This window comes from Plodia interpunctella, chromosome Z (genome assembly GCF_027563975.2).
Source record: "Plodia interpunctella isolate USDA-ARS_2022_Savannah chromosome Z, ilPloInte3.2, whole genome shotgun sequence".
Taxonomy (NCBI): Eukaryota; Metazoa; Arthropoda; class Insecta; order Lepidoptera; family Pyralidae; genus Plodia; species Plodia interpunctella.
The window spans coordinates 5,475,447-5,490,702 of NC_071324.2; the positions used below are offsets into that span (position 1 = coordinate 5,475,447).

Consider the following 15,256-nt stretch of genomic DNA (forward strand, 5'->3'; position numbering starts at 1 on the left):
CTGGTTAGATACAGTATTGCTTATTAGAATAAGTGCCCATAAATTTTCTTTCTCTAGTTGGAATTTACAACGGACGGCTACTGCTAGATGTGTAAAATATATTTCGTGGAACGAAATGTATTATATAGTTTATCACCATCCGTGCTATGTTTAAAAACAATTTTAAGAAGCTTTCTCAATAAATTCTTTTTATATTTTACTTTATTTAATATCTATTGTTTCTGGTAATAATCAAAGCTCAAACATCCATACAAAACCCAGCGTCCGCAAAAAAAGAAGGTTGGGCCAAGCTTATATGCCTAACCGGCGGCCACCTGTTTTAAATACTGATTTTATTGATATAAAATCTTGAAACTTGACAGCTGGCTGATGCCAGCTGTCAAGTCTTATCAGAACCTTGAACGATATCCACGAGAAGATATGAAATTGTCCTCCAGAATGGTAACCACGTAGTAAGCTTTAGTAGAAATTCGAAAAAAGAAATTAAGAACTCCTAGGTATTTTACAGGTCATAATAACATTAATTCCCATTAAATTAAAATAAATAAATATATTAGGACAAATCACACAGATTTAGCTAGCCCCAAAGTAATTTCGAGACTTGTGTTATGGGATTCTGACTCAACGATACTATATTTGATAACAAATACATATATAGATAGACATCCAAGACTGTTGACCCGAGTCAATCAGAAAAAGATCATTTTCCATCATAATCCGACCGGGGATCGAACCCGAGATATCTCGGTTCAGAGGCAAGCACTTTATCACTGCCCATCGAGGTCATCAGAGTCAAATTATTTCATAAAGCTAAAATAGAGTACAAAAGTTCCTAAAGCTTACACCGCAAATGGACTGAAAGTGAACGATATATCGCAAACAGACTACAAAGTGTCAAAGTTTCGCCAACCGCCAACTCGCTGGTAAACTAAAGCATCGTGGAGGTTATAACTGTCAAAGTTATTACTACGTTCCTTAAGGGATGTTCACACAGACCATCAATATCAATCAATCTGAATACTCTTGACAAACTTCGTGTTATTTGTAAAACAATATATGATTAAAATCGGTACGACCACAGACCAAGTTAAATGGTCTGTGGGTACGACGAATATATCTACAAGAAACTGAGTAAAATCGCAGTGCTTCAAGTTGCACATACGATAGAAAATGATATTTGCTCTGGTGTGTCCCTTTGTGTTCGATTTGCTTGTTCTGTTAAGTCATATATTGAAATGTTGAAACGAATCATCCAATGTAATCATCCATATCATTTGCTACGTCAGTACTTTGCACAGCACTGAATTAACCAACCGATTCTAATTTTTAGGGTACATAACATATTTTTGAGAATATTGTTCTTGCTGATAATTTTGCACTTCACTCTGTCCGTTGACTGATAGTAAACGAGTACGCCAGTTACATTGTTTTTAAAAAAGTTAAATAAATAAATATTCCAAAACATGTACCGCCTTAAAACGGCATTATAAACGGACTTTCTATGACCCAGTTTATTCAATGGCGAAATGAATTTAATTAAAGTTAGCCGACATTGATCTTAAGAATAACTAATCGACGACGTCAAAATTGTTAATTGAACAAGTTTTGTAATAAAAATGTGTTTGAGCTATGATCATTCACGATTTCAAATGCCTAGAAATTTCTCGTTCGCATACTACTTAAATCGATATTCTATTACACAATATAATTATATATGAAAGTGAAATAAATAGATTTAAACACTGTTTCAATAATCTGTATGTTAGTAAAACAATGGTTAGGTACAATTCTAACACAAATTACATTATTTGCAAAATTCAATTGCACGCACAATACTAAGGAAAAGAGATTTTTGATTACCTCCACGGTTTTATTATGCAGGGAATGCATTGTACTTTATGCATCAACTATATGGACAAAAGTTGCCCGCCATTTATTTCAACTGCTTAGCGAAGTAAAGTTGAAAACTAATTTCCCTGCAACCAAATATTTCTTGCTTCACCATCCATCCTGCGTAGTGTTGTCTATTTTTTCACTAGGAAACTATTTTTACTAACTTCAAACAAGAGCGAAGTTCTGTATTGTTGTAAATTCATGGCTTTTTATTTATTTTCTGTACTGACTTGGTTATTTTGTAACTCAGTACTTTAAAACTATAATGATATACAATTACAATTTTATTAAAATAATATCGACTACTTAAAGTGGATTATAAGTAATCAACTATTATCCCATATTTTTATCATAAACATTTTTTTTAATAAAGCGTAATTATAATTTTGTCTTTCATATTTTTTCATGTTCTTTCGTCTATAATAGGGAACCCAACCTTTTGTCCAAGGCCTTCTACATTACATTATTAATACAAATACATTTATTAATTCGGCAATATATGAATATGAGATGGATGTATGAATTGGGAAACCACAACTTGAAAACTTTGGGAAAATACTGCTCAAATAAAAGACGAGGGTCGGACCAGACCCTTAAAGCGAAGAATACAACAAACAGGAACTTGTGACTATCATCGGAGTGGTTTGGAACTACGGAGGCTTTCAGTAGTGCCCCAGGGGACTGGGGCACTCCATCCAGTCCGGATAGAGGTGTCATTCTACTAAATAACTGATATATATTGAACACTGATAATGCTTTCAGCGTATTTTCAATGGTACATTTATAATCTAACTAACTTTTGCCCGCAGCTTCGCACGCGTGAATTTTTGTTCTTAAAAGCAATCGAAATGTGTCCCACTCCAGCTTCATGTAACCTTCATGGACCTCTTAAAAAATAAGTTTCGCATAAATTTGCAATCTCTTAGAGATGTAATTTTCAAAATCTTCAAAAATTAATGCATTATTATTTTTTACCGAAACTAAAAACTGAATTCAAAGTAAGACAATGTATATAGTCTTCAATATTTTCAAAAATACGAATCCCGATAATTCGTTTATAAAGTGCCCAGAAGGCTGGCAGCATAACACGTTATTGGCTGATTCTTTGCCAGCCTTCTGATCACTTGTTAGCTCTGTAATTTCTTGGAGACGGCAAAAATACAAAGTTTAAATATCGTTTTACATTGTGTGCTTAGTGATAGAACAAAAGCAGCCGACAAATAACTGTGTCATTGCTGTTTCAATAAGCTACACTGTATTTATTTAATCGCTGTTTCTCAATGTATACGTTTTACAAGTTTTTTAATTGTCGTAATATGATTGAAATTATTTTTGAAAGTATTCATAAAATTTGTTAATAACACAAAGAAAATTACTAATTAAGTACAAGTAAATCATCCGAATTCAACAAGGAAAATCGATTTAGTGAACGAAACGCGGAAGACGGCCCAAGTCGTTCAAACTTCCAACTTATTCCGATTTGACCAAAGTTTGATCCAACTCCTTGTAAGGAAACTAACAAAAATATATTTGAACCTTCAATGTAATATTTTTATATCTGAGATTTGAGCCAATATTTCCGGCAACATTCCAACCTTTTATTCTAACTATTGTGCATTTGCATTTTTTTTAATTTTCATACGGTTATTTTTAATTTTGATACAGTTATTATAGGTATCCTGTGTAACAACTGATATCCTGGTGACAATAGAGCTGCATTTCGTGCAGAGAACTAGCCTCGCCATCCAACGCGGCAAAACAGCAGTTTCAGATTCTGATCTTACAAGCATTGTCTATAATTTAATTTATTTCAGTTTTATTTAAAATGTATCGATTTGATTTTCATGAGCCAATCGATATGCACTTTGCTGCTTAAAAGTATGTACCTATACATAGGTACATAGATATAATTGCATATAGTAGATAAATGTTCGAGGTCGGTTATACACACAGAGCTCTATTTTCTAAAGGTTAAATTAATTTCCATGGCACTATATAACCTGTCCAACCACAATATTAAAACAACCAATATTTTGCATTATATCAACATCGACGGTAACCACAGTGCATAATGGTTTTCGTAGAACTCCGTATTTAACACATTTGTTTTTTTGATGATTTTGTTGTCCTTTAGTTTGACTTTTTTTGTTTATTCCCTCGTTTCATTGAGGAGGCAAAGGGTACTAGCCCATACAGCCAAGTCTTTTGTAAAATAATCCTTTAGTTTGATTTAGACTTTTGACTTTTAATCGGGCACATTATGCAAAGCTCAGTGCAGATGGCGATACTGGTACAACGCCAATTTTCAATATTGTTGCAGATTTACGACCAAAAACACCTTCTACGCAATCGTGGTGCGAGTTTAAAGGAAAAATGAAGGATTTAGTGGATTATCCTGAAAATAATAACACTATTTTAGGTCATGTTCTACTTTATTTGGTGATAAACTGATATAAACTTGATTTTGTCTGAAGATCTTACCTGTATGAAGTCCATATTATAGTAAGTCTTCACGTTTGAAGTGTTCCGAGCTTCTTTTCGATAGTTTGCTGGCTCTAAAATTTTACAGTGTGAGGCGTATCCCATAGTTTTTTAAGTTTTTTAGTCATATGGAAACGATTTTTTCCAATATCTCGGCACTCGAATATGCTACATTGTTGTATATTTTCACAAACAAATCCTTACACAAAGAAATAATTAATAAAGTACTTTCAAATGTTTTAATCGACATAGCAAAAGGCGGCAAAGCTTTTGTGTGCCTAACATACAGTGCTGTGCTCTGGCAGGATAAATGTGCAGTAATACTCCCTATTGATTCATGAATAGTAAATAATTATAACGGAGTCGTTTATTGACCTGAACATTGAATGATTTTTTTCATGATGTGTTTTTTTTTTCATTAAAAAAGAATACTTTTCAATATTATTTTAGTAGATAAAAATTCTTTTTTTACGTACACTATTGGTCAATCTTTGCCTTTGCAAAAGCTGTTCTTTCAAAATAGTTCATTCGCCCGATGAAATATATAGGGCAAATATCATTCCGTTTTACCTTCGTGTCGTAAACGGTCAAATAACAGCGGGGCAAGGCGTAACAATCAAGTTTCCACGACACAGGCCTTTTGTGTGGACTTGAGGCACTTTTGTGGTGTGCGGAAGGTTGGGACAAATTTCCACTTTCGTGTTAAATGTGAAATGTTCAGCCGCGCGGCATTGTATGAACTCACATAATATACAATTGATTCAATTTACGAAATCTGTTTTTACAAGTTTTTATTTAACTTGCGATGTAACAACTATCTTGGAACTTAATTTTGAAGCGTATATCTTCAAACGAATCTTTTGTATACGCGTTTAGTTTGGATAACAATGCATTATTTTGATAAGCATGACCTAATGGTGCACTCAGAAACGGCCCCAGACTCAATGGTTTACTTCATGGACATGATTTTTTTTTATCAGTCATTTAATGCAATTTGCATGGAATTAGTAGGTACTCACGAAGTATTTACTAAATCCATGACAATATGATATCTCTGACAACAATGAAAGCTTTTGTCAAAAATGTCATTTTTGTGAAAAACTGTCCGAATATGTTGGAAGTACCTATAAACAATAATAGAATGTCTACTTTAACTTAGGTAGGTATAGGTTTTTTATGTTATCACACACAACTACATAATGACAGAAAACTGTTTGTTACCACAACCTATTTCTGGGATAGCTAGCCTAGTTTAAAAGTTTCATAACAAAGTTTTTACTATGTAGGTTTACCCTGTGGTATATCTGTATGTAAAAATATCACAATGTTCATAAATTTATGAGGTACTTATACCATTGAACCCATTGAAAAGTAGGTACTACGTACCTACGATATTTTTCTCTGGTGTAAAATATGAACATATCTATTTCCATTACCAATCAAATTAAGAATATAAAAAACTTGGAAGTCGACACAAAATTTATTATCAACTTTACCGAATATTTCCGAAGCAATTGGATTTAAGTAGATGATATATTTACTGCAGTGTTTCCGAATCCGAAATCTCCGAGAAGAATATATTCCTATCAATCATGGTTATCTCAATCCATCTTAATAACTTTCCCCAAACAGATATTCAGAACTTTGATTCCCCACAGGACATTGAGTAATTTCTTAGCAAACACAAAATTAATATGGATAGTACTGAGGTGAGAGGTGCTATGTCATAGTAATGTCAATTGTAATACGAGACATCAATAACACATGGCATTAGTAGGAACTCCACGGAGTTCCTACTCGTATAGTACCTACGCGTAGTACAATAAAGTCAGTAACATAGGTACCCAAAAGTCAGAGCTACCCGTGGCAAGAAAGCACCGGCACGGTCACTGACGTGTGTGATCCCATCCATTAATGTGTGTGGCAGACTTAAACACACCTTGGTTAAACGATTATTTGGTTAAACGATTATTGCCTCTATTTGTTCAAATATGACTGTTTTATTTTAAAAACTTTTTTCACACAATTTCTTTTTTTTTTACACTATGAGAACCAGGCGACCATTTTACGATTGTTAATCCCCTTCGGATATCGTTAGTACAGCTGTCATCAAACAGACGCGGACTAGTAACGACACGGTACCGCTTTAACCCGATTGAGCCCTTCAGGCATCCGAGACAATTGCTGTTTCCCACGAAAAAGTTTTTATAAAATATTTCAAATTTTATCAGCCGTAATTTTCGGTATATTTATTAAACGTAACATTGTTTTCCAAGTTCGTTCCACGATCACAGGCAGCGGGAAAACAAATTTTACGCAAACATTGCTACTACTTTCCTAATTGTTTTGCAAACCTAATGCTGGACAGAAGCCTTCGCTTTCTGCTTCTAACCATTTATAATAATGTAGATTTAATGTAGATTTACTAACATAGTTATAAGTTCCTCTGTTACTAACCCATAAAGTTATGGGCTATGCCTGCAATAAATGATTTTTATTTTATTTTATTTTTAATAATATATCCCACGCCCGTTATTACCATCACATTAATTTCGACGAACCATCTCATTCTCAGCTATGAAACTTATGACTCATAAATGTATGTGATGTTACAGGCATACAGGCGCACAATGTGGCGAGTGGGGCCACTGGTGGTATGGCTGATGGCCATATCACTGGTGGCAACCGCCCTCGCCGACCCCGATGGCGGGGGCACATCAGTCGTGGCAAAGCCAACTCGGCCCACATTCGGCCCGCCCAAGCCCACGGCACCCATGCCACGGCGGAGTGAGAATAGGAAACGAAACCGGCGCCGCACAACTACTACTACCACAACGACAATGGATCCTGAGGAAGAAGAAGATATAGACTATACAACTCCGCCGACAACGACCACAGTCGACCCACGGTCCTTTGATCACAGTAAGTATACATTTCTACAATAGCCTGCTGCCTACAACGACGTTCTTTTTTATATTTTTTAACTTAAACAAGGTTGTGGGCAAACTTACACAGACAAAATATATATAAATAAAATGGCAAAACATATTGATGTCTCGAGAAAGATATTACGTGACTTAATGAAAAACCACGTAAAAATAGAAATCAAATGTTAACAAAATCTGAAATACCCAATTTAACATATTTTGCGCTGACAAGGCCGCGAAACACATATAAGTACCTAACGTTACCGAAATACACGTTGCTTTTCAACAACAAAATAAGGTTGGATAAAAAGGAAGTAGGTTTTTGTAGATGTTTTTTCACTTCTTTTACCTGTTTTCTTTCTGATCTTAGATTGAAATCGTGATAATGAAATGCTCATTAAGGCGCACGTGTCGCCCTAATTATCTGAAAAGTAAATTTCTTTCCTGATTTATTTTACGTAAACATTTGAGGACATAATTATATTATGAAAAGATGTTATTAACAGACATTATTTACAATACTTTTATCTATGGTTACAACCGATGGATTAGAAAAAACAAAGTTTAATAGTGAAAATATATTTTCCAGGTACAAGTACAACATTATTATAATTTCAAACTTGACAAATGATAATTTTAGCATAAATTATGAAATATATAAATATTTATTTTATGCTCTTAATGTAAAACAAATGTGTAGCCTCTACTAGAAATAATGAAATGTCCACTTCGATATATTCATAATGAAAGCCCGCGCACATTTATTAATGTTCCTTGTACGTGCAAGTGACAAGGAACTCCTATTTTAATGGGAATCCTAAAAATAAGTCAATATGTCAAAAGATATATGAGATTGCAAAACATTCTCTTAACACATAAATACTACTACATAGAACTATTCTTCCATTTTTATTTGTGACAATTTTTTATAACTTAATTTATTGAGGTTATCATTCTATGGTAGAATGGAATGAGCTCCATTGTCCCACTTCGATCGAAATGAACTGTGCAATTTGAGCGATTGTGTCCATCGCATAGAAACTCCTCAATTTGTTATCTGTATCTTCTTGTCAAAGTGTTCTCAATTCGACTCCTTGTTTGAACATTAATATCCAGAATTTGCGATTTCTCTCTATTCTGCTGTGGCGGACGACGGTAAATGGTTTTTATTGGTTACGTGTTCAAACATAATCGTTTTATAAGTTTAATGTTTTCGTGCATCACTCAAAGTGGCCACTCTTTGACCACTAAACATAAATAAACACGCTCGTAGAATTATTTAAAGTTATTCTGTCATTTATTTAAAGTTAATGCACTTTTTAAAAAGCAAAAGAAGCGAGATGTTGTCGACTTCTTGTTCTGTAAATGTTAAATACTCTATAGTTCGATAATGACAAAAAAAACTATTGCTTAAAGTATGCTGCATTCTTTTTTATGAAAAGAGGGATATTAGATCCACATGCTTTATTGGACGCTGATAGTAATGCATACCATATAAGGGAATGATTAATCTAAGCCTGTAAAACAATGTTGACAAGAAATTATAGCTAAAAATGAATTTAATAAGTAAATATCATAAACAACTAACTCTAACCCATCATATTAAAATCCTCGATGACCTCGGCGGCGCAGTGGTAAAGTGCTTGCTTCTGAACCGAGAGGTCCCGGGTTCGATTCCCGATCGGGTCATGATGGAAAATGATATTTTTCTGATTGGCCCGGTTCTTGGATGTTTATCTATATATGTATTTGTTATAAAATGTGATATCGTTGAGTTAGTATCCCATAACACAAGTCCGAACTTACTTTGGGGCTAACTCAATCTGTGAGATTTGTTCTAATATTTATTAATTATTATTATGTACCTCCTTTTAAAAATTCACGGCACTAAGTCCGGTCCATTGAGAGGCTTGCGTGGGGATATGGATCCAAGATGCGTAGAGGCCCTTTGTAGAGTTTTAGTTTTAAAGGGATAAATGTGCAGTAATACTCCATATTAGTAGGTACGTTGTACGTAGTACTAAAATATTATTTTCATATTTCCTACTTATAAAGATTCAATCAGGTACCCCTGGTGGTATGCAGGAATCCATGAGATTCGGTGACCTTCCATCAATATTTGAGCGCATGGCTGTTTACCTGCTTAGTTGTATAAAAAATCGGAGCTTTAGGTAGAATAAACTGTATATGAATTACTTAGTAAATAATTTTATTATAAAGCTTTTAATTTTTACTTACATGTTCCAGCTAACTGTGGTCTTGTTTGTCAAGCGGTATTAAAAACATATTAAAATTTATTAGACGTGTTAAATTAAAAATAAAAGTTAAGATTAGGAATTATACCGTCCGTTATAATTATACAGTCGACACGCTCATGATGAGATAAAGAGGAAATAAAATAAATACACAATTAGAAAATATATTTTCCATTTTGATGTTGGCGTTGTCTTCAGATATACAAAACAAATTAAATGTGTATTTTCAAAGAAAATTTATTACAATCTTCCTAATCACGTGCGATGAGAACAGCCAAAGTTCTTTTAATTCAATTTACATGGTAACATACAATGTTCTTGTGGTTATCACACTTGTTGTTGGCTTGTTTTGACTCAACTCTCTCTCTCTGTGTCTCTTCCTGCCATTGGAGCGTTTTTTCGGTTAGTTACGAAGTCAGACTGTTTCTTAACTTCAGAGTTTTCTTAACTTCGCACAGTAATTGTTAAACCATTAGCAAGCTAATTCTCACTGTCTTATGTAACTGGTCACCTGGATTCAGAATGACATTTCTCACTACTAATAAATATTATAAATGCGGAAGTGTTACTGTAAGATTTCAATGAAATTATATAATGCATACCCGGTGTACATTATATATATATATATATATATATATATATATATATATATATATATATATATATATATATATATATATATACATATATATAGGTATATCATCCCAGAATTCCTATGGGAATGAAGCACCGAGGCGCATCTAATAATAAGTCCGAATCCATAAACTGAATTTAGAAAATTACCAGAAATTGTTTTGCAAAAACTTCCCAACTTCAGAACTTGATTAGCAATATTGCAGTACATTATGTGATAATATAACCCTTTAAAGCGAAGAAACAGACTATGGCGCATTGCCGTTTTCATTTTAAGGCACATAGTTTTCCAAGGGTTCCTCAAGGAATGCTCCGGGACCGACGTGAGGGCATCTAAATTGTTTGTCACCAAGTAACGGACCAACGTAATTTGAGTGTAACTCCCGGTCATTGGAGGAATGCGCTGAGGAAGTAAGGAATGTGAGCCAGAAAGGACCAAGACGTTTTGTTTCTAGAAAACGAGTTAGTGCTTTAATTCCAATTTGCACCAGCGTGCACTTCTCTGAACTGATAATCTGCATTAAACTTCAGCATTTAACTAAAATAAGACAGATAATATGGGAGTGGCATTTTCAACTGAATCGCTCTGTTGGCCGGTGTATAAAATTTTATTGACATTATCATTTGGGTAAAAAATGTATATAAGTATTTGTAATCTAGAAATATAAATAAATAATATTTTAGAAAAGTTAAATAAAATAAAACATGTCAGAAAATCTAAATTATAGAAATAGGTACAACTCTGTAATTAATAAATTGCACAAAGTGGTTAGTATGGCAAGTTTTATTTTTAATTTTTTAAAGACTATTCTTTTATACAATCTAATGGAAAAGAATTCCTCCAAGATATCTCCGTTAAAGACAAAGTATTGTTTATTGTTTAACGTTGTATGTAATGAGTGAATAAGAAAAAATGAAAAATCGCTTTTCGCGATGGCTCATCTATCTAATAAACCTAATATTGGTTCGATACGCGTTCAAGAGGCGTGAAATTACGCCCCCTTCCACCGGGGAGGGGGTGCCGTTCGCACCAGCGCAGGTTGACCTCTCAATACTTAAATTTCAATGTATTGTATAAGAACGCGGGAGTTCTAACTTTTTGGTAATCACCCGATATCTAAAAAGCGCGCCGGTTTCTTGTAGTATAGAAATAAAATTTAAAGAGACTTTTAATTATTTTCTTTATATAATTTTAGCTGCCAAGATTACGATAACAAAGTGGTTTGAATCGGTATGTACAGAATTTTGCTTCTCTCTAATAAATTTGGGAAATAATTTAAATTTACCTCATAAATACCTCATAAATTTTACCGCTTTAGTAGTAAGGAAATCTAGACCTATCTGTTTTAATTTTTATAATATCAAATTTTACCAAACCAAAATCTATTTTTTTATAATTTTCTAATAAATTTATCTCCCTCCTAGAAAAAGGTCTTTCAATAAAGTATATAAACTATAAAGCAGCTCGCCAAAATTATATTTTGGTGAAATTCAGCTCGAGGTGTTAAAATTCTATGTAAATCTACCTCAAGAACAAGATCGTTTATTGATACTCTTCATCCAATGCTCGTGAGGTCACCATCTGGGCAAACTTGAAACTTTTCAATAATACAATAAATTTGATAGCCTATGAGGAAACATTTATGTAGATCTTTACGAGGAAATATGAATGTTGACCTGAAGTAGTCAATAGATTTTTGGTGAACCGTTTCACTTTCTTCCATTGATTTCTTGTTGAAATCTTCTCGATTTGAAAATAAAGTTTTGTTTTTATTACTATATATCTGACAATTTTAACCGTTTTACTTCTTTGTTACTTTGCTTCTTCTTAATGTTTCGATGGTACACGCTAAATTGTTGCGCTCCAGAAATTAGCCACCCTATTCGCGTTGTCGGTGGCAGCCATTAGGTCCACCTGCAGTTGTTTAAACACGCAGGGCATGTAGTCATGTGTTGCGACGCACCACACAAACAACTCAAATCTATGCTGTTAGAGATCCTCCATCTGGACATATGTTCTTTGCTCCGACCATGGTACTTTATACTCCGATGGGAGGCTCTCAACTGGTAGCACAAATGGGTTTGGCAGAGAGGCTACTTCATTCCAAAGGTGGCAACTCGGTTTTGATGCTCAATGGATAAAGGCTGAACACACTTGGTGAAGCTATGGCCACTTTTTAGCCTTTGTGGCATAGGGATTTACCCATACATGGGAAGCCATGTGTCAGTAGCCATTTTGGTCCTCTGAGGAACTTGCCACAACCCTACGGACGTGCGGTGGCGCTACGCCACCGTATGGTACCTTTGTTGTAGAAGTAACATTATCTGAAAAGAATATTTTTATTTATTAGGTACTTTAATCAATACATATAATAAAATTGAAGAAAGGCAACAAATTTGTACATTGGATATTTTTTTTTATTCTTCATGGAATATACTTAGTTACTGTTATAGATGACTAAAATATAGTTTTGGAAATTTTTGTCTGTCTGTCTGTCTGAACGCGGATCACTCGAAATCTACTGGACCGAAATTTGGTATGTAGGTACCTTATATACCGGGTAAACATCTTATAGACATTTCATCCCGGAAAATGAGGAGGGTCTTGTAGGAAAATTAGATACATTTCATCCCGGTAAATGGTCAGGTTCCTGCAGGATAATTGAAAAACTAATTATGAATCAAAAATTCCTCGGAATACCGGGTTAACATCTTATAGACATTTCATCCCGGAAAATGAGGGGGATCCTGTAGGAAAATTAAAGTTTACCAGTCTTACAGAGTACGCGATAAAAAAATTACTGAGATTTTGCTATGAAATTCACGCGGGCGAAGCCGCGGGCAAAAGCTAGTAAATTAATATTTTTAAATAAGTAAATACTTTTATTTCTGATAGTTTACACTACATAAATAGAACTGATTGAAATTAATAAAAATAAATTTTATACACACTATCCTTTTCAAATTGATATTCTCTTGTTTCTTTGATCTTAATTTAAAATGGTCTGACTCTAGAGCATTAATTAAATCAACTGAATTAATTACTTGAATAAAACAAATAACTTTTGTAAAAAGGATAATAATTATCTCTGGCACCGGAGCGTTTGCTTGGTTTCTTCCTCCGCTGCTAAGCACTTCACATCTTGTTTTCACTTCACACTGTCTTCGGAATCCTTGGCAGTCACACCATTGGCACATATATATTTCTTTTATCTATATTTGGCATATCTTTCTTAACAACTTCAAGCCAATACGTCATTGGTTTGCCCCTTCTGCCAGATGAGAACATGCCTTGTATATATTATACTAGCTAATGCCCGCGACTACGTTCGCGTGGCCGAACAATTTTTGGTCAAAGTCAACTAGTCAAAGTTTTAGAGAAATTTAACTGTAAAGACAAAGCGTAACGATACCTATACAAAATATGCTCATACGACTGAAATATATATTTCCTATAGTGTATTATGACCCTTCTTCAGGTGTTCCATTTTTATTCATCAACGGGAAATGCAACGGGTCATTTTTATATTTCCTATAGTTTCGCTGGACCATCATGGGTCTGCATCAGGTGTTTTAGATCTTTAATGTTTATACCTCAACAGAAAATGCTCATCAGACTGAACATCTTTTATTAGGGCGTCATTTCTATATTTTCTTTAGTTTAGCTGTGCTATCTTGGGTCTGCATAAGGTATTGCAGATCTTCGATTATTTTAGCTCAACAGAAAATGCTCATCAGGCAGAATAACTTTTGTTAAGGCATAATTTCCTATAGTTTATCTAGACCATCACGGGTATGTATCAGGTGTTCTAGATCTTCAATTTTTATACCTCAACAGAAAATGCTCATCAAACTGAACAACTTTTGTTAGGGCGATATTTCTATATTTCCTACAGTTTAGCCGTACCACCATTGTTCTCCATCAGGTGTTCCAGTTTTCAAAATTATTTATACCCTATATGTTTCCCAGGCTTAATAATACAGCTATATAACAAAACAAATTTCATTCAAATCTGTTCAGATAATCTTCTGATTAGCGTGTACAAACAGACTAGCAGACTTACAGACAGACATACATACATACAGACTGTAACATATGTATAAGTGGGTAGCTGTAACAATTAGCCTTTAAGATTGTTATTTTTGGAAGGTACTCGTCTCCGTTATAAATTCCGTAGTGACCAGACGTGTTTTACTGTGCTTCCGACTATTCCTGCTTACATATTCTTCACAGACATACAGACATATAGCCATACAGACAAACAGACTTTTTTCATAAGTCTTAATCTACTACTGTTTCTACATCGCTCTATTTTTTTGGAATTATATTATATGTACAGGCACAACTTTTTTACTGTTTTGTTATATGTATTTATTGATATAATATGTATTGATGATTGGTATAAACTTATAAAATAATAATAATATAAGTGTTTAACTATAGTCGAATTAAAAATATCGAAAAATGGTGCGGCCCAACTTTCGATTTTATGATTTTGAAATTTGAAATTTCAAAACATTTTTGCGAATATCTCAATGTTAATTTTTATTTTTATTTTTCATAGTAAATCTACTGGCGGAAGAAATATTTCAGCTTCCCTTATGATTTTATACGGGTAGGGATAACGCGAGACGCAACCATCCTCCGTGAAATAAGGGCCTAACCTTTCACGCACTGACCTGCTTTCTAGCTATTTGAGTGCTCACTCTGTGGCTCGCTCATGATGCAAAGATATGAAATCAAACCATTATTTATTCATTATTATTTAGGAATTTTTCAAAGCAAAAGATAAAGAAAGTGTTGGTCTCATTATCATGAAGAGCCCTTCATAATACCAACTAATAAAGTACTTGGTCAAAAAGTATATACAAAAAAAAACATTTTGAGAGTACTGAAAAAAATACATGAGAGTCGAGGCACGAACGGACGGACGAAAACATTTTTAAAGATACGCACGCACAATCGCTTTTTTACGCACATTAGGTATTGTAACTTAACCGCTGTGCATTAAAGTTGAATGATAGTTACATTTAAAAAAGGAAGTTCTGGAAAGTAAAATGCTTGCA

The 15,256-nt window shown here is 33.9% G+C and overlaps 1 protein-coding gene across 1 annotated transcript in view; it reads left to right on the forward strand.

Annotated features, from left to right (window-relative positions):
* The window catches only part of LOC128682999 (discoidin domain-containing receptor 2-like), a 184,092-nt gene that overhangs the window by 89,611 nt on the left and 79,225 nt on the right, over nucleotides 1-15,256 (forward strand). Inside the window, exon 2 of the mRNA XM_053768111.1 lies at nucleotides 6,990-7,296. Within this exon, the coding sequence (XP_053624086.1) occupies nucleotides 7,005-7,296 (292 nt within the window). The 5' untranslated portion in view covers nucleotides 6,990-7,004. The remainder of the gene's footprint in view (nucleotides 1-6,989; nucleotides 7,297-15,256) is intronic.